General features: G+C 56.7%; 1 protein-coding gene across 1 annotated transcript in view; it reads left to right on the top strand.

The window, feature by feature from the left end:
• JAKMIP1 (janus kinase and microtubule interacting protein 1) overlaps window positions 1-25251 on the top strand; it is a 99363-nt gene that overhangs the window by 24455 nt on the left and 49657 nt on the right. The window contains 1 exon segment of the mRNA XM_039838220.1: window positions 20599-20862. Coding sequence (XP_039694154.1) covers window positions 20734-20862 — 129 coding nt within the window. The 5' untranslated portion in view covers window positions 20599-20733.

Below are 25251 nucleotides of genomic sequence, written 5' to 3'. Positions count from 1 at the left end.
CGCCAGAGGTTTGGACTTCGGCTGCTCATTGGACTCTCCAGGGACCTTAGACCCACCGAGGCCCGGACCCCGCTCTGCGATCCCGAGTCAATGGGACCAAGTGGAGCCCGGGCGTCGGGAAGTCTTGGTTTCCAGATGGTTCTCACGGGCAGCCCAGATTGAGAACCACTGACTCCCCTTCCTGCGTGGCGGGTGCCTTGCAGGTGGCTACCTACATGGAGACCCCGCTTCTGCTGCTCCCCTGCTGGGCTGTGACCTCCAGCAACTTAATTCACCTCTCTTGAGCTCTCTTTGTACAACGGGAGAAATAAATGATTTCTCCCAAAGAGTTGCTGGAGAGATAATGTCGTGGAGCAGCCCGCACAGCGCCCAACACCCTGGGGGCCCGCAGTGTGACAGCGGCGTGCATGTGGGTGCCACGGACTGTCAGTGCAGGGGCCGGGCCTCCGTGACTTCGTCAGTGCCCCAAGGGCTCTGCACACAGCAGTTTGAGAGCCACTGGTGTTGCATCGTCTGGTGGCTGTCGCGAGCCCGTAGCTAAGGACACCCAGATTTCTGGCATGGGGACCGGAGGGGTCTCGGCTTGAGGAACACGGTAGCCGCACAGATGGGAAGGAGGGAGCCCAGTTCTGGGCTGGGCAGTCTCAGCATCCGTGGGTCAGTCAGGGGAGGTCCAGATGGTCTGAAACTCACGAGACGGTTCTAGGCTATGTTCTTGCCGTCTCTGGGGAGAGGCTCTGGTTCTTTGGGACTCACAGCTTCTGGTACGGTGCCAGGTCTTTGCCAGCTAGTCACATGAGGGGGACCTTTTGTGGGATCTGGCAGGACGAGCGCCTGGAACTGGCTCTGGGCCTCGCGGAGGGTCTGCTCTGTCCCTCGGGGGTGGCGCCCAGTAGCCTCCCCTGTGCACTGTCAGCCCCGGGCCCCCCGGTCCTCGCCCTTCCCTCCCCTGGGGCCCCTCTGAGGCTCTGAGGCCCTGGCTTAGCAGGTTCGTGTGCCAGGTCGGCCCAGTCACAGCTGTTCTCAGTGGGTTCCGGGCACAGATGTGGCTCCTCTCGGCCTTAAGGGCTCTGTTGGTTCACTTGCCTGCGTTAAAAGTCACTTAAAAATCATGTATGTGTAGTGTGCACACACACACACACACACACACACACACACACACACGTTTCCCAGGGCTTCTGTAACAAAATACCACAAGCTGGGTGGCTTAAAACAGGTTTATTCTCTAGTGGGTGTGAAGTGCTGTCTCATGTGGTTTCGATTTGCATTTCCTTAATGACTAGTGATGCGGAGCATCTTTTCATGTGTCCACTGGCCATTCGTATGTCTTCTTTGGAAAAGTGTCTGTTCAGATCCTCTGCCTGTGTTTAGATGAGGTCGTTTGTCTTTTTATTGTTGACTGTAAGAGTTCTTTGTATATTTTGGATCATATATCCCTTATTGGATATATGATTTGCAGATATTTTCTCTCGCTCTCTGGGTGCATTTTGACTTTCTTTACGCTGTCTGTATTAGTTTCCCGGGGCCGCCCTGATGAATAACTTCAAACCAGGGGGCTCAAAACAACAGAAATCTACTCTCACGGCTCTGCAGGCTGGAATCAGGGTGTCGCAAGGCCACACTCCCTCTGCAGGGTCTAGGGGAGAGCCCTTCCCTGCCCCTTCCAGCTTCCGGTGGCCTAGGTGTTCCTTGGCTTGTGGCAGCATCAGTCCAGTCTCCGGAAGGTCGTCTCATGGCCATCTTCTCTGTCTTTCTGTGTCCTTTTCTCTTCTTATAAGGACACCAGTCATTGAGTTTCGGACCCACCCTAAATCCAGAATGATTTCATATCAAGGTCCTTAACTAATTATGTCTGAAAAGACCCTGTTTCCAAGTAAGGTCACATTCTGAGTTTCCAGGTGGACGTGAAATTTTGAAGGACACTACTCACACTTATGCAGTGTCCTTTGAATTTTTAAATTTTGTTCACGTCCTAGTCGTCTATTTTTCTTTTGTCATTTGTGCTTGTGATATCTTTTTAAGAAAGCATTGCCCAATCCAGGGTCACAAAGATTTATTCCTGTGTTTTTTCCTAAGCGTTTTATAGTTTTAACTATTGTATTTAGATTTTTGAGTTAATTTTTTTATGTGGTGTGAAGTAGGTATCCAGCTTTATTTTTTTTTGCCTGTGGGCATCCACTTACCCAGCATCATTAGTTAAAAAGATTATTCTTTCCCTAGCAAATTACCTTGGCGCCATTGTCAAGAATCAAATGACCATAAATGTAAAAATCTATTTCTGAATTCTCAACTCTATTCCATTTATCTGTATGTCTAGCCTTATGCCAATATCTCATTATTCTGATCGGCGTAGCTTTGTGGTAAGTTCTGAAATCAGGGGGTCTGTGTCTTCCAACTCTCTTTGTTTTCAAGATTGTTTATATTGAAATGTGGACTTCAGAGTGTGAATTTTAGGATCAGCTTCTTAATTTCTGCAAACAGGGCAGCTGGGGTTTTGGTAGGAATTGTGCCGAATCTGTAGATCGGTTTGGTCTTAACCTTGTTAAATCTTCTGCTCCATGAACATAGGCTGCCATTCCATTTTTTTAGGTCGTCTTTAATTTCTTTCAATGATGTTTGTAGATTTCAGTTTGTACTTCTTCTGCCAAACTTATTTCTTAGTATTTTATTCTTTTATGTCTTGTATATTTTTAAACGTTGTCCTAAAAGCAGCATTCCTCATTGGAAGAGGCCCCTCCAGTTGAGAAATGGTTCTTTTCCCTCCTTTGGGTGGTTTTTTTTTTCCCTAAGGATTTTTCTTCTAAGCCAAGCCAGAGAATCGAGGTCCAGCCCTAGGCAGGCAACTATTCTGTCAAGTCCTAGACGCCCAGGTTGGAACAAACCCTGCTTGGATATAAATCTCTTACTGAAGGGCCTGAGTCGAACTGAGTATTCCTTTATTCCTCTGTCTGTCTGTCCATCTATCCATCTGCCCCTCTCCCGCTGCCCCAAACCAGGTGTCCCATGAGGCACTCTGTGCCAGGGAGAGGGAGACAGATGCCTTAGACCCAGGCCCTGTCCTCGAGGAGCCCACAGTCTGATGTGCAGAGTTAGGGTTCGCCAGGACAGTGCGCTGCTAGGGTGGAAGGCAGCCTGGGGATCGTGGGGCCTCCAGGGGCCCCTGACTCGGCCTGCAAGTCAATGAAGTCACCCACGTGAGGCCTTACTCTGCTTGGGTTCTCCAATGACAAGCGTTAGCAGAACGAGTTGGGCAAAGCATCCCAGGCCGTAATGGCCTGGGCGAAGGGCGTAGACAGGCCTGGGGTGAGGACAGACTCACTTGTCCCTCGGGTGGCCAGGCAGTAACGGGATGAGAGAGGCCAGCCAGGAACTCCCTCCCCCAGGCTACCTCTCCTCGCATCCTAGGTCAGGCCGGCTCAGGGAGTCTGCTATAGCTTAGGCTGGAAAAGCATGACAGGTGGCCAGGGCAGGCCCAGGTGACCTCCTGGGGCTGGCAGGGTCTCAGAGAGGACCTCACCGGCATTCGATGGCAATGTCGCTGGCTCACCGGAGCCCACACCTTCCGTCCCCCGGGACAGAGCACCGTCATGCTGGCCTGTCTGGGGTGCAACCCCTCACTGGGCCGCAGGACAGACCCCTCGCCCACCTTGCTTCACCGCCGTCCTTCAGATCTAGTCTGCCTAGTGCCAGAGGGAGCTTCGTGATGGAAAATAGACCTTATTTGTGTGTGCAGGGGTACGAGGCTGTGTGCATTACTGTGGAGGGTGCCCCCACCCCCTGGATGCTCCCAACCTTGGGGAGCCTGTGCCCGCCTCCAGGGGGTCCTTGCTTATCTGTGATGACTTCTGTTTCTTTAGAGCCCTCCCAGCCCCCACGCAGCAGCATCGTGGGAAAAGCACGGGCTGGGGTCGGACAAGCCTGGTAATTTTTGTTCCTGGGCCTCGTAATACCTTGGGCTCCCTGTTTGTTAAGTGAGGATGGTATTATTGTCCTCTAGGGAGTGGATTGAACAAGATGATGGGCCATAATGTTTAGCATGGTGCCTGCAGATGGCAAGGACTCAGGGGCCCTGAACAACTAGGATTTTCATGTCGTGGACTACGTATGGTAATAATCAGCAGGGAAGAGTGTCTGGGCAGGAAGGCTGAGGCGCTGTCAGTTCGCTTAATGGTTAGATAAGTCAGACTACAAAATGCAGGCTCAGTCTGGCGACACGGAGGCCAAAGGTCACAGGGAGACCAGGGGGGGTCAGGGGAGGCGAGTGGGGTCAGGGGCAGCAGCAGAAGTGAAGTAAGTGGAGCTTAGGGAGGTGAGAGGCAAGGTCAGCAGGGGCCGGGGAGGCCGGTGAAGGGAGATCAGATTGGAGGAGATGGGGAGGTGAGTGAGGTGGGGGAGGTCGGTGGACGAGAGGTGTTCAGGAAAGTGAATGAGCACAGTAGAGGTGAAGAAGGAGGCGGTGATGGGGGGCTGTCAGACCAGGGGACTGGGGCTGGGAGCCAGGCTGCAAAGCACAGTGAGGAGGCAGCCCAGACTAAGGCACAGTCAGTTGGCAGGCCTGGAGAAGAGAAACAGGCAGAGGTTGGGGGGTGTTCGGGACGGGGGAGGTCTGTTTTGCTTTAATGGGAATGACCCGGATATGACGGGCTGATGGTGAGGAGCCCCTGGAAGGGGGTGACACTTCAGCAGCCAGGAAAAAAGGAGGTTTGGGAAAAGGGAGTGAGAAGGGATCCAGGGCCAGGGAGAAGGAGGGTTTGGGGTTCCGGCTTGAGGGTGAGTGAGCCTGTCTGGTTCTCCATTTGGTTTTCTTCTGTGTCCTTAATAAAGAAATACCATTTTCTGCTCTCTCCTGAACAGTCTGTGCTATTCTTCCTAGTTCCTTCTGATTCGGTTGTAAATGGAATCACTTTCTAGTTTTATCCACAAACTGGTTATTGCTGGTTTGTAGGAAAGAAGGCGATTGCTTTTTGGCACCTAACCGTATCCAACAACTTCGGGGGACCCTAAATGTCCCCTGAGCGGGATGTTTCTCTCCGACCTCATTTCTTCTCCCTCCCCACTTCCTCGGCTCTCCCCTCCCCCTGCCTGGGCAGGAGCCCACCACCTTCTCTCTAAGAGTTCTCTGTTTTCACAGCCTCCTTCCCCTGCCCGCAAATGGAAATAGCTTTCTTGGTTCCTTCTGTTCCTTAGGGCCGTGATGGCAGCAAGTGTCTCGTTGTGGGGTTTTCCCCTGAGCCGTGGGATCACACTGCGACCCACTTTTCACACACCGCAGGTGCGGCACCTCTGCCCACAGCCTGCACGCTCTGGCTGTCCCATGACTCATTTACCCAGTCCCTCACCAGTCCCATCCTTATGGGTTATCCCTTCGTCTGATGATTCCCTTAGGGTAGATTCTAGAAATGAAGCTATTGAGCAACAGCGATCCATATTTAAAAATTTCGCAAATTGCCAAATGACACTCCAGAAAGGTTGTGCCAATTTGTGCTCACCAGGAGTGAACGAGAATAGCAATTTCCCGGAGCTTGCCAACAATGAATATTGAAAATCTTTGCCAACGCGATAAGTGAGAATTCTCGCTCCGGCTCTCGTTCCCTTGGTTACCGGTGAGGCCGAACATCTTGTAGTCTGGGTCCTGATCATGTGCTTTTTCTATTTTGGGGGAATTGCTTCTTCATTATTTATACTAATTTTTCTATGGGCGTGTTGCTTAAAGCAATTTTTGATTTGCGATGTGTTACAGATATTTTTCCCACCGTGTGGTTTGATGGTTTTCCTCTACAGAGATTTACCATGGGTGCCTTCTGTGGGTGCTGAGACTCTTTGCCTCCCTTAATATCTGTTTTTGGGAGATTTCTTTGTTTTACGCTTTCTTTCGTTTTTATTTCAATTTGCAATCCGCCGAGAAGTCGCGTCTAAGGATCTAGGAGGATATCCAGTTTTGTTTGTTCCCAGTACCAGAGTGTGGATCGGCCGGTATCTCTCCCCAGCTGGATTTTATCTTCCGTCTCTTTGATCTGTTGAGCAGCCCAGTTTTTGTCCCTACGGAGAGAGACACAAACTTCTAGCTTGAAGTTTCAAACCATATTTTCTCTTCTAAACTAAAAAGATGGATCTCCTGTCTGGGTATGAGGATGTCAGCTACTGTCCAGAGAAGCCCAAAGACCCCATGCGTGATGCCTCCTACCCCAGCCCCTCTGGGACGTCTTTCCTTCTGCCTAATCATATCCCACTGGTGGCTCCAAACCCAAACCCTTATTTAACCTACAGACAGTCGCTTGCCACCTCCCCCAGCCGGCCCTGTGGCAGGGCAGCCAGAGGAATTCAGCAAGCCACAGTCCCTGGTGCCTGACCCCACCACCGCGAAGCCTTCGTGGTCCCGTGCTCATCTGGCATCATGGAGATTCCTGCCTGGACACAGGTGGGCGGGCAGACAGCACCACCCCACCGCCATCCCTGTGCTGGAAGGTTCTTGGCTTTCAGCGCTTCGGGTTTGAGACTGTGCTCATTGGTCGGGGGCAGGAACACGCGTGGGGAAAAGCCAGGGTGCCTGCAGCCCACACCGTGCGCCGCGTGTCACCAGCCCTGTTAGGTGGCCCATTCTTATCATCCTCGCTTTCCCAGTCAGGGATGGAGACAGGGAGCAGAGTGACCTGGCCAGGGTCCCGTGTGGGGAAGGGACCGAGCCAGCGAGCAGCTGTCATAGACAGACCACGTGCCAGGCTGAGCATCCGTAACCCAGGTCTGGCCCAGAGCCGACCTCTAGCCCGTCCGGCGGCCTCCAGGGAAATGTGGGGAAACCCTCGAGCTGCTGCCGTCAGAAGCTTCTGGGTGGAGACAGGTGAAAGTGTGTCATTTGCATCAGATCTTGGATTTGTGTGTCAGCAGCAAAGCGTTGGCTGACTAGGGCTGCTCGGGGCCGAGGCCAAAAGCTTGCAGCAGATGGCTTTGGACTGATTTTGCGAATCGTAAGAAAGGGAATGCACAACAATCTGTTAGCTGCGTCGGCATCCGAATTTAACTTTTTAAGCCGGATGTATAGACTCTGGTAGTTAACCGTACTTTATTAAATCTGTCATGCCATCAGTTGAGAGATGCAGCATTAGTTTTGTACCAGTCAAGAAAGGGAAAAAATAATGCCGCCAGTTAAATGATGACGGGGTTAGGTTGTAAGACACATGGTGATTTCAGAAGTCTTAAGAAGCGAGAAAATGTGCCCCGTAGCATCACACAGTAGTACAGCAGCGTTGCCTGCTCACTTGTTGGTGGACCGCATCCAAGGGCTGCTTTGTGCTGGGCGCGGAGGGGTGAAGATGTGTTCACAGCCCCTGCTCCCCGAAAGCACACGGCCCCGTCAGAATCGTTTGTTGACTTACGGATTCATTCAGTCACCAAATACTTCTTGAGCACCTCCTATGGAGCAGGTTCTGTTCCAGATGCCGCGGACCAAGCAGTGAACAAAACTGCCCACGGAGCCGACTCTCCACGGCTGCGAATCTTCACCCCCAACAGCACTGAAAACTCTACGTACTGAAAAATCTACGTGCAGAAATGCTGATCGCCAGACCTTTCATTCCTGGGCGGGGCCCAGGAATCTGCATTTCCCAGGCACTTCGGGAGCCCCCGGGGCAGGAGGGCTCCAGACAGAAATGCGAGAACAGTGCTTCAGCGCTCATGGCTTTGCAGCATCTCACTGTATCCATGCTCCGTGGACATTTGGTCATTGGCTATTTAGCAAATATTTGGTGTGTTTCTTGTTTTCTCTATTGTAAACAACACGTCCTTGCAGCTAAACCCTGTGGAGCTCCTGCTGGGTGTCCTTGGGGTCAGGTGGGCGGCGGTACCTGGGCTGGCTTTTTAAGTGTGAGGGACAAGTCTGCCGTATCCGGCCCCCGGACCTGGCCGCCCGGTCCCTCTCCCACCTATTAGCGGGGCACTTCTGAGCAGGTGCCTGAACCTTGCCATAATTTCCTAAAATGGGACAGTGTCACGCCTATCGTTCAGGGCTCTGGTAAGTGCCGAGAGCAGTGTTGGTGACCGGGAAGGCCCCGTGCAGTTGGCCGTGGTCCCGCTGGGTGCCCACGCCGCATGGCCAGTGGATGAGGGGTGCTGTGTCTGCACCCGGTGCCCGGGCCCTGAGGCGACTGGGAGGGTGCTCTGGACGTGAGCGGATGACTTCATCATCACAGGTCCAGCTTCGGCCCCCCTTTCGTTGTCACCAGAAACGTCTGGCACACTGGTCTGGTTGTGTTTCTCTGCTCACATCTCCTCCCGGACGTCCCCTGTCTGAGGATGAGAATGAACGTCCATAAGGCACCGGACAAAGGAGGCGGGCCCTTTAGAACCGGTTTGCCCGTCCGGCACCCCGCCCCGCCTGTGTGCTCTGTGCTGCTGTGCCAGGGGAGGGAGCGAGTCTCTGAGCGGGGACGTGTGGGAGCTGACAGACGAACTCGATCATCGCGCCTTGGCCTTCGAGGACCAAATAGGAGTTTTCCAGGAGGAGCAGGATTGGGGGCCGTCCTGGCTGAGGCATCGGCACATGCAGAGGGGGAGCAGCGAGTCTGGGTGATGTCAGCAGAGCGTGGGGCTGGGGTGGGCTGTTGGTGGGGCTGGATAGGGAGCTGAAGAGGCCTGTGGGCTGTGAGGGGCTCAGGCTGCAGAGTCCTACATGTCAGAGGGCTCAGGTTGCCCCAAGACTACCACATTTTCAGTAGAGCCTCTTTCTGTGGGCTGAACTGCCCCCCTCCGCCCCCATTCATCTATTTCTGTCTTGTGAAACGACTGTAGAATCTGACGGATTCCATGCCCGATCGCTCAGGGCACGGAAGGCTTCCTTCAGTCATCTAGCATGTGCGACCTGGGACGTGGAAGGCCACCGTCTTTACCCTCTCTGTGGTGAGCCCCTCCTGGGGACGCAGACGCCCCGTCTTAGGGGCTTCTCTTGCAAAGGTTTGACGAGAAAGTGACCGGGTTATTAGAATAACTCCGTGGGCTGAAATGCAGGCGAGAGACAGACTCCGGAGCGGCCGGACTAAATGTGGCCTCGGCGCCATCATCGGGCGCCTCTCCTCTGAGTCACCTGTTCCGCTCTGCGCCTTCTCTCCCCGTCTCCTCTCCCTCTGGGGTGGGGCCCCTCGGTGCAGTGTCGATCAGCCCTGCGGAACATAAGCTGGTGCCTCCCTCCAGGGCGGGCGGCGGGTGGCGGGACTGGGAAATGGGCCTGGACCCCTCACTCTGGCTCAGCAGCTGGTATTTAGTAAGCATCTGCTGTATGCAGCCGCCAGGCTGGACTCTGACAAGTAAGACATGGAGTCCAAACTTTCCGAGCCAGAAGGGGCCTCAGCCTCTGTCTCGTTCGGGATTTCTCTGTCGGGGTGAGCGGCTCTCTTGGTATGCGAGAAGATGGTAGGTGGCATGTGGACAAACACTTTATTTTCATAGGATTCATTTTAGTGTGTATTAGAGGAAATATACCAGCTTGTTAAGCCTGTGGTCATTGCTTAGAATAAGCTGCATAGTATGCACGTTTTTTAAACATCAGTTCCTTTAAAGAAAAACATTAAATAGGTGGATTGCAGAGGGGCGTGAGGGCCCTCTTGGAGTTCCCCGAAATGTCCTGTGTCGTGATGGCCAAATCTTGGAGCTGTGCGCTGGCCACATAAGCGGGACCTCAGCACGGGTCGTATGAGCTTTATGCAGAGGCCACAGCAGCTGCTGGATGACGGAGGCCTGCAGGCACTGTCCAGCCCAGTGCTCACTGTCAGAGGACGAAACTGCGGCCCAGAGACGAGGCGAGTGCTGGGGACGTGGGGCAGGTGCGAGGCCAGGTGCGGGGCCAGGTGCAGGAGAGGCTGGGCGGGGCTCCGCTTTGGCTTCGGCTGGGTTTGCCTGCTCTGTGTCCAGCCAGGAAGGCGGGCGTGGTGGGCGGCCCTGGCTGTGGCTTGTCCCAGGAAAACAGGCTGCCCTCAGATGGGCGGGTCAGTGTGCGGGGTCATTTGAATTGTCAAGGGATGCCCCTTCTGCGAGGAGGTCCTGAAGACAGCCCACAGCGAGTGTGACTTTTATATTGGATCAGAAGTATCGCCATCAAAGGACTCAGGTTGAAACGTAGAACTTAGCCACGTAAACCCTCTCGGGTGTAAGTGTCGGAGGTCGTGTCTGCTGTTGTAGACGTTCCCTGTGCGTTTACGGCCACACCACCCTGAACGTGCCCAATCTCGTCCGATCTCAGAAGCTGAGGAGGGTCAGGCCTGGTTAGTACTTGGATGGGGGACATTCCCTGGGTTGTGCTGTCGCAGACATGACACGTGCCTGGTCTTGTTCATGGCCGTGGAGCAGTAGCCGCCCAGATCCTCAGCAGATCGTTGTTGGGGCGGGGTGGGGGCGCCGGGAGCAGGGGTGCAGGCTTCAATCCTGCAGCTTCCCCCAGAGTGGACCGAAGCAGGGGAGCCGGGGACAGCTCATCAAGCCGCAGAGGGGCGTCGTGGCCGGAATACGAAGAAATGTGGCTTTTTGTCTCCCATTTCGGGCACTGTCTGTTAGTTAGGCAGTTTTATTCCAGGTCGACGCATTGGCCCCTCCTCCTCCCCACCTCGTCCACTCCCCCGCATCCCCCGCCCCGGAGTGGTTCACCCTGTATCAGGCGTTGTGCTGAGGACGGCAGTGAATGCCGAATGCTCATCGTGACGTCAGCCGTCGTTTGGCCGGTGTCTGTCGTGTGCCCAGCACCGTGTTAACCGCTGTTACTCCTGACATCTCAGAGCAGCGCTCTAAGTTCCGCGTGGGTTTGGAGCATCCCGTTGTACAGATGTGTTTCCTGCGCCTGCCAGTGGACAGCCTGCTTCAGGCGTGGAACCGGTGTCTTCCATGTGGACACACGACTGTCTTGCTAAAATGGAGGACCGTAAGTCTGGGGTGTAGGTGTGTCATACCTGTTCTTTTCTTCCAGTCGTGGTCAGGGGAGTTGATTTGAGAGACCCTCAAAGGTACTTTTAAAAGATCTTGCTTCCCACCAGCAGCATCGAGGCCATTTCTGGGGTGCAGACAGAGTCTGTCGGGTTTCAGGGTGGGAGCCAGACAGACGCTGAGGCTGGCGCCGTGGGCTCGTGGGCTGCGCATCAACATGGGGACCTGTTGCGGGCCAGAGGACGCGGCCTCCGACCTGGGAGCGGAAGTGCGGGTCTGTTCCCGGGTGCAGAAGCCCCTCTGTTCAGCAGGGCTGAGTCCCTGCAGCGTCACACCCCGTGCGGGGGGCTCGAGGACGCACAGCTGGATGAGCACACACTGCCCTCGAGGGTCACGGCACAGGAGCCAAGGCACAGGTAGACAGAACTCGGATGCGCGGCTGCACTTTCTAGTCCCTGCACCTGGGCAGGTCACTTAATTTCTCTTGGTCACAGTTTCCTGCTCCCTAAAATGAGACAGGGCGGGGAGTGTAACAGCATCGATTTCAAAGAATTGCCGAGGTCGCGAGCTCACCTACACGAAGCAGGTGGCCTGCGCCTGCCCTCGGCAGCTGCTCATCTCTCTCCGCCGCGGTGGGATGTTCTGTGCTGCAGGGCTGGGGGACCCACCTCTCTCATGACCTTTGGTCCCCAGAGCTCGGCACACAGTAGGTGCTTCACAAACTTGTGGCATTGGTGTTGGAGGATTTGGGGTGTGGGCCAGGGGAGACTTGAGAAGAGGGGCTGTGTTTCTGGCAGGTGGGGGACTGGAAGGAGCGGGAGTGGCATCCGGCGTTGCCACTGAGATTCTGAGACGCTTTCGAGCCTGGATAAGAAGGGTTTGGCCTGGTCCTCTCCAGCTTGGTGGCAAGGGCGGGCCTGCTGTGTGCTGCTGGGGAGGTGACAGGTGTGGGGGTTACAGCCTGGGTGGGAGAAAAAGACCCCAAAGGTAGAAGGACTACTAGGTATAATTTAGACTTTGTGAGCGGATATAAATATTGAATTTTAATTTATATAAATTTTTTTTGCTCCGTGGTTTTAAATCTTTGGAAGAGAGCCGAACTGGACATTCTTTCTATCTTGAGCACGTGCAGAGCAAACTGTGACTTAGAGTCAGACCTGGTTTCAGATCCTGGACTCGGTACTTCTTACCTGGGTGGCCTTGGGCCACGTCACTTGATCTCACCGGAACTGACGTGTGAGTTGTTCCTCGAATGTAACCTGGGGGTTGGGTGTCACGGTCTGCAGAGAGCTGAGCCTGGGCAAAGGGCCCACCCACTGCTGGTCATTCTTCCGGGAAGAAAGGCTATGAAGGTGCCGTGTGTGGGGCTGGGATTGGAAATTAATTTTGCCTTTTTTGAACCCTTCAAATATTTTCTCAATTAGCTTGATTTTCCTTTTGTCATTAAAAAATACGACTTATAAAGAAAGGATCTGACAAAGCAGCCCGCTTGGATGGGTCTTCGCCTCTGTAGGCTGGCCCTGTGCCAGTCAGTGGCAAGTGTGGCACCCGGGAGCCTGTCATGGTTGGATGCCACGTGCTGCTCCCAAGCCTCAACACTTGCGGGGAGCCAGGGGTGAGGGAGGCTCCGGGACCCCTGTACCCTGCGAAGCCTTTGCTCACACGTTCACGTGCATTTCCTGGCGTCCAGAAACTAAAGCCTGAAATCCTCATTTGCTTAGGAAGAAACAAATGCAAAATGGCACTGCCCCTCTGTGCTGGGGGCGTCTGCTGGGCGTCCCCCGGCGCCCGGGCTGTGCGTAAATCAGCCAGATGCAGCCTGTCCCCGGAAGCGCGGCTGCTCTGCTCTTGGTCTGGGGACAAGGCCCCCTGGCTGTCGAACCGTTGCGTTCTAGCTGGCACTCAGCTCACACTGCACTTGTCCCCAGCCACAGTGGCTCCAGAGAGCTGCGCCGCCGTGGAAATCGTGCCTGGTTTTCTTTCTGTCATTCGCTCTTGTCCGAGCATGTGCTCAGCGCCGGGTGCTGTGGTCAGTCCGGGAGCACAGAGCCAGCCAGTCCAGTCCTTGCCCGTATGGACGGATGTGCAGAGAAGGAGGCTCTGGGTGGGAAGGGCTTTCTGTTTGGTGGTCCCAGTGCTGAGAACAGCGTCCAGCAGAGTAGAGGCTCATTAAACACCTGATGAATGAATGAATGACTGGACAGAATGAATGAATGATTGGGCAGAACAAGTCAGTAGGCGACGCCAGCCAGTGTGGCTGCATCAGAGGGAAGCATGCAGCTACGGGTTCCCTGGAGCAGACCGTGGAAGCTTCCGGGGGAGGGGACTTCGCCCTGGCCCTCTGGCAGAGGGACACGCGGAGGCAGAGCCCACCCTGGCAGGACGCGGGAGCTGGTGGGGGCCGAGTGGAGGGGGACGAGCATCAGAGGGCTGACACTGGGTCTCAGAGGAAGTGGAGGCAGACGGCCAGGCTGCAGGTGGCAGGGGTGAGGGCCCAGGAAGGACTCTGGTGGGAATGTGGCCAAAGGCACTGCCTGTGGGGGCCGGGCAGCAAGGGGAATGGCGGGCGGAGCGGCGTGTGGCCCCGCGTGTGCACCCCGGAGCTGGGGTTCCATCCGGCAGACAATGCGTTCATTGTCCTTTCTCTCTCCTGGAAGAAGCACATCCACCAGCAGCTGGGACTCCCTTTGTGGGGGCAGATTCCCAGGCTCCGGATTTAGCCGTGGTGTCAGTAAAGGTTCCCATCGCTGCCCTCCCCCGTCTTTGTCCTCCTGAGCCCTGTCTGCCACATGCGCCTCGCTGCCCGGCCCTGGGAGGCAGGGCGCCTCGTGTCCATGCCTTCAGAAAGACTGGCACCTGTCCCGTCTCCACAGACAGAGCAGCTACTGGCTAGAAGTGGCATGGCCGGGAAAGATGCCCATTTCACAGATAGGGACACTGAGGCCCAGAGAACTCAGATTCCTCACCCGGGTCAGAGCGAGTGACCCGGCGTTTGGCTCCACGTCTGCCTGGCTCCTTCCTAACTGGGCCACTTACTGTCTTTGGGCCTCAGTTTTCCGTCCGTAAGATGGGGTTTACCAGGGTGCCCGCGAGGTCACTGCCGTGACCTGCTCGTGGGAAACCTGAGGTCAGGGTGGCCGCTGCTCTGTTCAGACCCCGTTTATATCACATCGTGTGATCTGGCTTCATGAGAGCTCTGCCACTCCTTGATTTTTGCCAGTTTTTTAAAAATAATGAAAAAAATTTTTTTATGCTAAATATATACCACACAGAGTCTTTGTAGATACTTTAGAAAGTATGTCTAGATAAAAATCAGACCCAAACAACATGAAAACATCCACCCCAAGCATCCTTACCCGCTCGAGGACATCCGCTCTGTATTGGTAAATATTCTTGGCTATTTCAAACGCCTTCACTTAGACTCAAGCCTGTGTCACACCTGTGTCAACTATTGTGTAAGTGGCTTGTTTCCACTTGCTACATGGCAAACGCCAGAGTTTGCCAGGTGGTAGCCACAGGCCAAATCTGGTGCACAGATGTGTTTTGCTTGAGCTGCACAATATTTAAAACTATTTTTTTGAATGAGTGTGTAACACACAAAATTGGGAGATTTCACATAAAAACCAATTTCTGCTAAATCTAATCAAGGACGTCTAAGGACATCTAAATCTTGTTCTTGAGTATCAGCCGGAACTGAGTGGCCCCTGGAGAGAGGTTACGTGCTGTGTGTCACCTCGTCCTTCCTACACAGTCCCTCTCGGGCCCATGGGGCACGCCATGGGTTTGCCACGGCTGCCTCTGCCTCCAGAGCATGGCCGTCGCGTGGTCTGCTGGTGCAGGTTTACGGTGTCAGGAAGCCCCCGTGGTGGCCATTCGGGTGTTTCTCGCATTCGCTCCCTAACGCCTGGCACGGTTCTTTGGAAGATGCGGGGTGTCGAAGAGAAGAGAGCATTGGTCCCCAAACAGTTACGTTCTGGGGCCAAACTCGGGGATATAGGCTGGTGTTCCCCTGTCCCCTCATGTAGCCACCTTTCGATGGAATCGTTGGAAAAATCCTGGGCCAAGCTCTGCACATTATTAGCACGTCGGGCCGAGCGTGCCAGCTGGGAGGGGACGATGATGGGGAAGAAGATGAAGCTGACGTTTTTGAGCATTGCTATGTGCCAGAGACCGTGCCAAGAACCTCACTAATGTTACGTCAATTACTCCTCCAACGACTGTGAAGTGGGTTCTCTTACAGCCCAGTTTCACAGGGACATGGGCCACAAAGGATGAATGGGAGGGGCCAGGGCTGGCCTGGGGGCTGAGCCTCACTTGGGCATTTCAGCTCATGCTCTAAAGAGAATCCAGCACCATCTCTGTCATTATTTACTGATCGCACAAACAGCAGTACGGTGATCACGGGATATAAAATGAAACTTAGAGGCTGATGAAGAACACCGTTTGCCTCTCTCCCGGGCTCTGCCGAAGGCCAGTGGGCTAGCATGCTGCTCATGTCTCCACGTGCTTCCAGGTCCTTCCCAGGCTGCACCCCGGTTGGCGGATGCACCCTCCTTTATTCGGCCTCCCCCCGGACTCTGGGCTCCTAAGGCCATTTCCAGTTTTTTATCTCTAGCCACAATTCAAATAACGCTGCACACCCCATCTGCAGGCATCTGACTTTTTCCTCGTGGGAGTTATTAGGATAAAGCCCAAGAAGCCTGTTACTGAGGCTGGGCTTCGTAGGCAGCACGATCTACGTGGAGTTTGATATTTAAACCAAAGGCACGTACTTACGCGGGGGGAGAGAGATATTTAAGGGGCACTTAAATACAGTGTCTGTTAATAAAATGGGACGGGGGCTACATTCTCTAGGATAAACTGTTTTCTGCTCACAGAAAGGATTTGTCGCTACACATGAACCTCCATAACTTCGTTAAGGGGCCTCTTGGGGTCTCCACGTGATTTTCGGTGAAATGAGCGGGAAGTGTTGTCAAGAAGGCCCTTGAGCCACGGGCTGGAATTTCTGCGCATCGGAAGGTATTTGGATTTTAATCGTCTTGGAGCCGATTTTACTTTCGTACCGGCATTTTGTGAATCCTGTTATCAAAATATCAGGCTGCGGGGGTGGGCGCTGGGGGCCGAGCTGGAAACCCTCCCACCTAATAACCAGTCATCCCCGAGGACTCACAAGGTGTTCGGATCTGTAGATGGGAGGCTAAGGACCCTTCCTGCCTCGCTCACCTCCTGGGTCGTGGAAGTGGGACTGTGAAGGAGGCGCGGCCGCCCCTTCGGGGGGTTGGGGGTGCTGCTGCTCACCACCGATACCGAGGCCAGGCCCGGCGCCCAGAGCTGGTTATTGGAGTCGTCACACCCAGCGCCGAGTGTGCCCTGGGAGCACTTTCCCCGCGTTTCCTGTGGCTGCCACAGAGAACCCCCACACGCTGGTGGGTAGAAACAACAGAGACTGACTCCCCACGGTTCTGGAGGCCAGAGGTCCAAAGTCAAGGTGCTGGCGGGGCCTGGCCCCTCTGCGGCTCTGGGGAGGGGCCTTCCCGCCTCTGCCAGCCCCCGAGGTTGTCGGTTTCCTTGGCTGCTTTGGCTGTGGCCGCGTCGCCCGTCTCGTCTCTTGTCACGGGGCTTCCCGTCTGCATGGCTGCCCTTCCGTGTGTCTCCTGTAAGGACATTTGCCATTATATTTAGGGCCCACTCCAACGCAGGACGATCCGAGCTTGAGATCTGTAACTGAATTACATCCGCACAGACCCTTTTTCCATAGAAGGGGAGATTCACGGGTTCTGAGGAATAGCCTGTGACCGCATCATTTTGGGGACACCATTTAGCCCACGACAGTCATTGTCGGCCAAAAGCCGACCCGTGAGGCCTGCTGCCCAACCACAGCTCTGGCCCGAGCCTTCCTCGGCCTACGGGCTCCAGGGCTCTAACCCTTCCGCTTGCCTCTAGAACCTCGGCGCAGAGAAGCTTTGTCTTCATTGAGGGCAAGGGATTTTGTGGTGACCAGACCAGGCCTTGGTGCCCAGTGTGTTGCTGGTGCTGGTCGGAGCTGTGTCAGCTTGGGAGTGACCTGGGCTCACGCAACCCGGCATACAGTTCAGGCGTCGGCAGATGTCCGCTTCCCATGGGCTCAGCCGCCAGCACACCCCAACCCCCCCGCGCCCCGTCTCTGGCTGTCCCCGCGTCCCAGCTCCGAGTCCTCAGTGGACTCCCCGCTTCCGCGGCCAGAGCGCTCTTTGAACTGCGTCGTGACCGTGGCGTGGCGCGTCCGTGGGGCTGTCGTCACCGCGTTCTGCAGGGGCAGGAGCCCTCCCCAGCCGCCCCGCATCCTCGGCATCCTGCTCAAACTCCGTCCGGGGCTGGCTTCGTTTCTGTTTTTGTTTTTTTCTTTTTTCCTGTAAAAAGCAGTAATAGAAATAGAAAATTCCACTTACCCAGAAGGATATAAAGAGGAAAAGAAATGTTAACCATAGTGGCACCGCCGAGGGAGTCACCGCCACTGTTTGGGGGGTGCGGCTCTCCGACCCTCAGCTCAGCACTGTGTCCCCGGGGTGCGGGGCCTGGCGCCCGGCAGGTGCTCGAAAAATTGTTGTGACCGAGTCGCAAAACGAACAGACGTGTATTTCGGGAAGTCGAGATCGCCAGCTACACTCGTCCTTGGGCTCCGCTGTCTCGCTCTGCTGACATGCACCTTGCTCCGTGTGGCACTCGCTGCCACGACTGATGTCATGGAGACTGTCCCCTCTGGCCGAGCGTCGTGTTGATGGGAGGGGCATCCACGAGTCTGTCCCGGGACCGCAGCCCTGGGTAGGTCCTTGCAGTGCGTTCCTGGGAGTGGGTGGCGTAAGGGGAGAAAACGCCCCGCTCCTGGCTGTCGGGTCACGTGGCCGGGGCAGCAGCTCCGTGGAGGCCGGGCAGATTTCTGAGAACTGCTGTGGTTGTGAGCAGGGAGGAATGACGGACTGGGCTCTAGTAAGTCAGACCAGGGCCAGTGGAGTTCACGCTCACGTGGAGACAGATGTTCCCTCTGGGTTCCGTCGGCGGGTGTGGATTCCCCCCGCATCCCTCCATCCCTCGGCAGGGTGCCCCGAGAAACACCGCCCTCTGCTGTCCCAGGCGGGCACAGCTGGCCTCCGCTCTGTCTTCCCCAGTTTCTAGATTGGACGATATCCCCGTGTCCCCAGGGCTGGCAGGTGATCATTGACTTCAGCTCATGGCCACTGAGTGTCTGTCTCTAGCTGCTGGACACGCTGGCACTGACGAGAACCCCCTGCCCGGCTTCCTGTCCCCACCTCCCCGGTCTGTCCCACCTGGCCCTCAGCTCCCACCCACAGAGCAGCTCCGGCTGAGGCCACTGATCCCACGCTCCTGAACCCTAGGGCCGGCTCCTCGTCCTCACCTCGACCTCTGGGCGCTCCCTCCTGACTGCACGAGCACCTGCTCCTAGGCTCTCCGGTTCTCCTGTCTGCGGCTGCTCGCTCAGAGTCCTCCTTGCTGGCTTTCGCGTCTTCGCGACCCCCAGAGGCTGGCCCTCCTCCCCCCTGCAGTGCCCTCACTCTGCGGCCTCCCCCAAGGCGAGCCGGTCCCAGTACCACCCTTACCAGCTGTGCGGCCGCAGGTAGCGGACTCGGCCTCTCTGTGCCTCAGTCTCCACGTCTCTGAGATGGACCTAGCGACTGTACTTGCCTCCCCGGGCGCTGCGGGGGTCATAGGCCCCCCAGCTGCCGTCATGGGGCTCGGCACATGACTGCTTCTCCTCGTCATTTGTTCACTGTGTCAGCGACCGTTCAGGGCGTGCCCCCTGCACGCCGGGCCCCATGCTAGGCACAGGGGACACAGCCAGGGACGAACCGGAGCCAGGCCCTGCTGACTTGCAACTCTCACCCCGGTGTAGGGGACACGGACACGAAGTCAGTCATTGTGCAGTTTGTGATGTGGGAGACAGCGCCAGGCAGGGCGGGGGAGGGGACCCAGAAGGGCTGACGGGGGCGGCGTGGCGTGGGGTCACGCTGCCCTGGTGCTCAGAGCCAGGAGTGTGGGTCCGGCCCCGGCTCACCACTTCCTGCTGTGGACCGTGACCAGGTTAACCCCGTGTCCTCGTTCTGGCTGTGTCACCCCCGTCCGCCCTCGGCCTCTGTGCACCTCAGCTCGCTCGCCTGTGACACCGGGCACCTCGGAGGGCGGCTGTGCTGATGGGCAAGCAGCGATGGGCGTAGCATCTGGCATGTGGCGGTGCCAGCTGGTACTCCGGGCCTCACCGTGAGGGTTTTGGCGGTGTCACCCTGTGGGCTCTGAGGTCAGCGTCAACAAATCGAAGGCCTGGGGGTCTCCCAGGGTAGGCGAGTGCTGGAGGGGCCGTCGGCTCATCAAGGCACCCCTGTTGATCGGGCGTCCAGCTCGGGCCTGGCCAGGCAGGGACAGGAGCCTGGCGGGACCACGGGGTGTGGTGCTAGGCTGTCACCTCCCCTAGGGCCTTTCACTGCTCTCTCGGGCTGGCTTAGGTGCCTCCACTGGGCCCAGGGCCAGCGGCTTGGGGTAAGCCACGCTCTGCCAGTCTACGGGGCGAGGGAGGGAACCGCCAGCCTCTGCAAAGTCTAAAAGTTCGTTTTTCAGAGTGTGGTCCTCGGACCCTGCTCTAGAGTCCCCTGGGTGTGCAGAGGGGACATCCAGGTTCCCTGGGCCCACCACATCCCTCGGGCATCGAGCTCTGTACCCCTCCAGGGACCTGCCTTTGGGAACAGGCACCCCAGGTGACCGGGGCTCACCAGTGTTCACAGACCACAGTCTCTGGGTGCTCGGGTGGGGTGGTCTTGTCGTCAGACAGAGCTCAGCCACCCGGCGCTGGCAGAGCCAGACTCTGAGCGTGGCAGGGTAGATGGACAGTACCACCTGGCCGAGCGGGAAGCTGGTGCTCAGAAGCCTGGACTCCGCGCTGGCCAGCACGCTGGCCAGGGCACAACCACAAGACGCCGTGGGGCAGGGGCTCGAGGTCCCGTTGGGAGCTGCTTGGTCGGATGGTCGGAGGGGAGGGGAAGGTAGCGAATCGTTCCTTCAGGTCTCGAGGACAGTTCCGAGGTCTTCCAGCGTCCCTCCTTCTGGTCCATGGGAGTGTACCCGGGGGCTCGTTTCACCTCGGGACTCAGGAGCTGACACATGTGTGTCAGGATGTCATCTGTAGCCCACCAGAGGTCCGGGCAGTGTGATCATCGGTCAGGGCCAGGCCGCTGTCCCGTGCTGCCTGGGGCTTGCCGATTCGCCGGGGGGAAGGCTGGGTGTCTGAGGGGAGTGTATATAGAGAGATGTTCTCTAGAGCTGGGGTTTAAAGCTCGATCTAGTCATAAGGACCCTGGGTTTCAGTCTCTGGTTGACGAGGGCAGGACGGGAAGAGATGGAGCTGCTCCAGGTAGGTCCCCTGGGAGCTTGTGAGACATGCAGATCAGATCCTCGGGGGGTGGGCCCAGGACTCTTCACCTTCACAAGCTTCCAGGTGTTTCTGATGCAGCTCCAGTTTGACACGCGCTAGGCCAGGGTGTGAATGGCACGCCAGCCGCACCGTGAACAAGTACCCGGCCCAGCCAGGAGGCCCCAGCACACGCTGTTGCCATTGCATGTGACCGCCCCGGGCCAGGGGGACACTGGCCCCACGTACTGCCTGTTCCTCCCTGTATGTCTCTCCGCTAACCTGGCCTTCCTTTCCCCCAGGACCCCAAGTGATGGTGGTTCACGCAGGGGCCGAGCTGAGCCCTGAGCGACTGGTTAGCTCGGCGGAGCTGGGAGCGGTGCCTGCCGGCTGGCGGGCGTGAACGCAGATTCTCGGCACCTCCGCTGAGAGGAAGCATGTCTAAGAAAGGCCGGAGCAAGGGCGAGAAGCCCGACATGGAGGTGGACGCCGTGCAGGTGGCTAACGAGGAGCTGCGGGCCAAGCTGACCAGCATTCAGATCGAGTTCCAGCAGGAAAAGAGCAAGGTGGGCGAGGGCGGCCCCCGCGAGCCAGGGCTGGGCCGGGGCCCCCTGCGGGCAGCACGGTGGGGGGCGAGGACGGGGCGTCCCCTCTGGGCCTCAGCTTGCTACTCCTAAAGTGATTCCAACACCAGCGGTGGTACAGACACCACCTGGGTGTGTGTCCCGCCCACCGCATCTGACTCTGACCTTGGACCAGCCTCCTAACGCCCTGCCTGGGGTAGTTTCCCTCACCTTGACTGATGGGCCATGGTGCGGGTGGGGAGGGAGCGCGCAGGGAGGGCTTGGCTCTGTGACCAGCCGCTCTGCTTTCCTAGGGTGGGCTCCAGCTCTAGGGGTTCAGTACGCCCGGCTGGGTGCCAGGCGTTCTGTAATTGAGGAGCAGCCTGTCGTGATGGGAGGAGCCAGGCTCTCTGGTCACACAGACATGGCTTCAGCCTCACCTTGGCCCCTGACTGGCTTCACGGTCTCGGATGAGTGACATAAAGTCTCCAAACCTTCATTTTTTCATCTGTAACGTGGCATCTTAGTAACCACCCAACTTGAGGAATTCGTAAGGATCCAATATAATGGAAACAATAGAAAGCCCTTTGGCGTGTGGCGCCCGGGCACTGCCACAGTGCTGCTGGGTGCTGGGGTTCTGACCCGGGCGGTTTGAGGGCAGAGCCGGCTGGGGTGGGGGTCGGGGACAGGCTCCGTGAGCCTGGGGAGGAGCCACCACCCATGTGACAAGACAAGGGGCATGGAGAGTGTGCTTGCCCAAGCCGAGGGTCTGGCCTGGTTGGGGACGAGAGACCGTACCCCAGGCCCCGAAGGTGTCCTCCGGCCCAACCCGGATTACCTGCAGGCGTGCTTAGGGGGTTGCAGGGGTGTCCCCATCTCGGTGAGAGCGGGGACTCTTGCAGCAGCTGGAGGGCGGGGTGGGGTCCAGCTCCCGAGTGGGGAGGGGGCTGGGATTGGGCCCCAGCTCTGACCCCAGCTCAGGATGGCTCTGTGGAGAGCACAGGCAGAGTACCTGACCTGGGTCCATGAGGACCTTGGGGACAGATGTGCTCCCTTCTGTCCCTGGACACCCAGGATTCCAGGGCTAGTGTAGCCAAGCTCTTCCAGCACGGTGTCTGGTGGCACCAGCCCGTGTACACCAGCGCAGCTCAGGACGGATGCACCTGCTGGCATCCCTCAGGGCTGACAGCCATGGGGCGGGGCCTGCAAGGGCTGAGCAGGAAGTAGCAACGGCAGCTGTGGTTACGGGGGAAGCCACGCGACCAAGGTCCTTCTGCCAGGACTTGGCCCCACCTCCACCACCTAACTTGCCTCGAGGTCTTGGGACTAGCCGTGGAATCGTCCCCTGCCTCAGTTAAACAGAGACCTCTGATGCCTCTGCCTCCCTGAGTTGTTTAAGGAATGAATGAGACAGTCGCACAGGATCTAGATTCTGTCTGTCACACAGAGTTTGGGGTCAGCTGATGCTTATTATGTGTCTGCTGTGCAGGCCACTCCAGCTGCCGCAGAAGGCCTCCTGACCGTTGCAGTGACCTGTGAGGTCAGGTGGCTTCTTCTAGTTTATAGGTGGGCGAACCCAGGGTCAGGGAGGAGTGAGTTGCCCAGGTGTACTCGCTTGCTGGGGTCGCCATAGTGAAGAGCCTCAGGCTGGGTGGCTCACAAGACAGAAGTTTGTTTGCTCACAGCCGGGGAGGCCGGAAGTCAGAGGTCAAGGTGTTGGGAGGGTTGGTTTCCTCTGAGCCTCTCTCCTTGGCGTGCGGGTGGCCGTCTTCTTCCCGTGTCCTCACGTGGTCGTCTCTCCGTGTGTGTCTGTGCCCTCATCTCCTCTTCCCATAAGGACACCAGTCACGGTGGATCAGGGTCCACCCCGTGTGACCTCGTGTAACTTAATGCCCTCTTTGAAGACTGTTTCCAAATATCGTCACATGCCGAGCTCCTGGGGTTAGGACTTCCACGTGGGAATTTTGGGAGGGCACAGTTTAGCCCATGACAGCGGCCAGCACAGCTGAAAGAGGTGACAGACACTGCGTTGGAAGCCAGGCCGACGGGAACCCCAGCCTGTACTTCCCCGTCCCCAGGCTGCCTCCACGTAGGTTTCCTCAATCCAGCCACCCTCGTGGCCTTTCTGGAGGACTTTTCCCATCGTCACTGCTGGGAGAATTTCTGTTCTCAGAGAATTCAGCAATGTGCTTCTTGGCTGGTACGGAAAACATAAACTTTACGCTTGCATTTAAAGGTTGGCAACTGTTGTTGATGTTGCGTTTAAAGTGTAGTTAATGTAGCAAAGGGACACCGTTGAACTCTATAGTATGACAGAGGGCATTGGTTCATTCATTCAGCAAGACCCCGGTGCCTGTGCCCTGGGCCTTGGCTGGGCGATGGGCTGTTCGGATGGGACTCAGGGACAGCCCTGTCCTCAGACAGGGTGGCGCACAGATGCTCAGGGCCCTAGCAGTGTGACAGCACACTCAGGGAACAATGCAGTGAAGCGAGGGACCCGAGCAAGCTCCACAGTTTGGAGCCGGCTCTAAAGGCTTTTTCTAGCTGGCGAGAAAGGGGACAGTGTCCACCCCGTCCCAAGTGTCCAGCAGCCCTGTGAGCATCCTGAGTGCTAGGTGGGGGGCTTCGAGGCCAGTGCAGGGAGTCCCTGACCTGGTGAGGCCCACAGTCGGAGTGGGGGGTGTTAGAGAGAGTGACCCAGCACTCACCAGCTGGTGACTAACCCATCCTTGAGTGGCCAGCCCACACTGGTTTGCATTTGCGTGGGGCCAGGGGTTCATCTGGCTGCAGGCGGGAGTTGGGCCTGGCCCTGCCCTCCAGGGGCCGGGCCTCGGCATACCCCTTTGCTCACCCTGCCCCCACCTCTGCCTCCTTTTCTCCCTGTGACCACATGTCCCTTTGCCGACTCTGACTTTGACTGTCCTCCTCCCAGCGGTCCTTACAGGGGCAGCCGTGGGTGTCCCTGTTTCACAGGAGATGGATAGGCAGCTCTGGCGGGTTATATAGTCAGCGTTCTTCGGAGAGAAAAGAACCAACAAGTTTACGTGTGTAAATATACACACACATATCTACACAGGGGAGAGAGGCTCTTTTTAGGAAGTCGTCTCACGATTTTGGAGGCTGACAAACCTGGGAGCTGCAGGGCGGGCAGCTAGAAGCTCTGGCTTGAGTCACTCTGCAGCCTTGGGTCCAGAGGGGATCTGGGGGTGGTGCCTTCCTCACTGGGCCTCAGTCTCTCCCCTAGACCGTCACCTGGCTGGGCGAGGCCCATGCACGTTACGGAGGGCGTTCTGCTTTGCTCAACGTCTAATGATTTAAACATTGATCGTATGGGAAAGGAATACCTGCACAGCAGCATCTAGACTGGTGTTTGGCCAAATGACCTGGTGCCATGGCCTGTGAAATTGACATGTCACACAAAGCATCTCGAGGCTCAGTAACTGGCCGAGGGAGATGCACTCGTCAGTGTGGATACGGGGTGTGACTTAATCGCCTCCTCCTGACTCCAGATCATTGCAGCGTTAACCCAGAAAGTCAGGACAGCGCTACCTCCTAGAAAGGAGAATTCTAGAAGCATTTTGTCCCTCACCGAGAAGTCACGTTAGAGATCTAAAATTCTGGCTTCTGGGCACTTGATCTGTTGGGAAAAGACTGATCTCACCCCTGGGGGCCTGAGTCGGACCGGTCCCTCGTTTGATCTCCATGATTGTGAGTGTTCGATGCAATTCGATGGATAGCAGGCTTGTCTTTGCCTGACTGGCTTTATTTGCTTCTTTTCCTTCTGTCTGTTATAAGTAGACTCCTCAGCACCTGCTGACATTATAAAACTCCTCCCCTGACATGCATTTCGGCACGTGACTTGCTGCGAACAGTGGGGTCTGGGGAAGATGCTGCCATCCCCCAGCTCGTCCATGAGGGGCCGTGTGTTTTGGTTCTTGAGAGACTGTATTATTTAGAAAACAAGTGGATTGTAAAGGGTTCCTCGGGAATATGTGTATTGTGTGATATTTGAAATGAAAATGTCAAATAAAGCATTTGGGGTCTATTAAGAAAACATTCCCTGGATGCGTTTTATGAAAAATGTTTTCGGTAGTTTGCTGACGGCGCTCGATGGCATTGGGAGCCTGGCATCTGCGGAACACCAGCTCTGGTGGAGGGTGAAGCCTGGCTTTGCCCTTTGGCAACCCCTCCCCCAGGCAGGTCACCGAAACATCTCTGAGGCTCGGCTGCCTTGCAGCAAAAGAGTCCCCTCCTCGCTGGGGCTGCGGGAGGTAGGGGCTGCACTGGGAGCCCCCAGCACAGGCAGGGAGCAGCTCCAAAGTGACGGCACCTCTGCCTCCGCCCCTCTCTGCCTCCACCTGCCCCATCTTCTCCAGCTCCAGAGTCCAGTGC

The sequence above is a fragment of the Pteropus medius genome, unplaced genomic scaffold (genome assembly GCF_902729225.1).
Source record: "Pteropus medius unplaced genomic scaffold, Ma_sr-lr_union100, whole genome shotgun sequence".
In the NCBI taxonomy this organism is placed as follows: domain Eukaryota; kingdom Metazoa; phylum Chordata; class Mammalia; order Chiroptera; family Pteropodidae; genus Pteropus; species Pteropus medius.
Note: the sequence above shows the minus strand (reverse complement) of the source record. Positions and strands in the feature narration are given on the sequence as shown.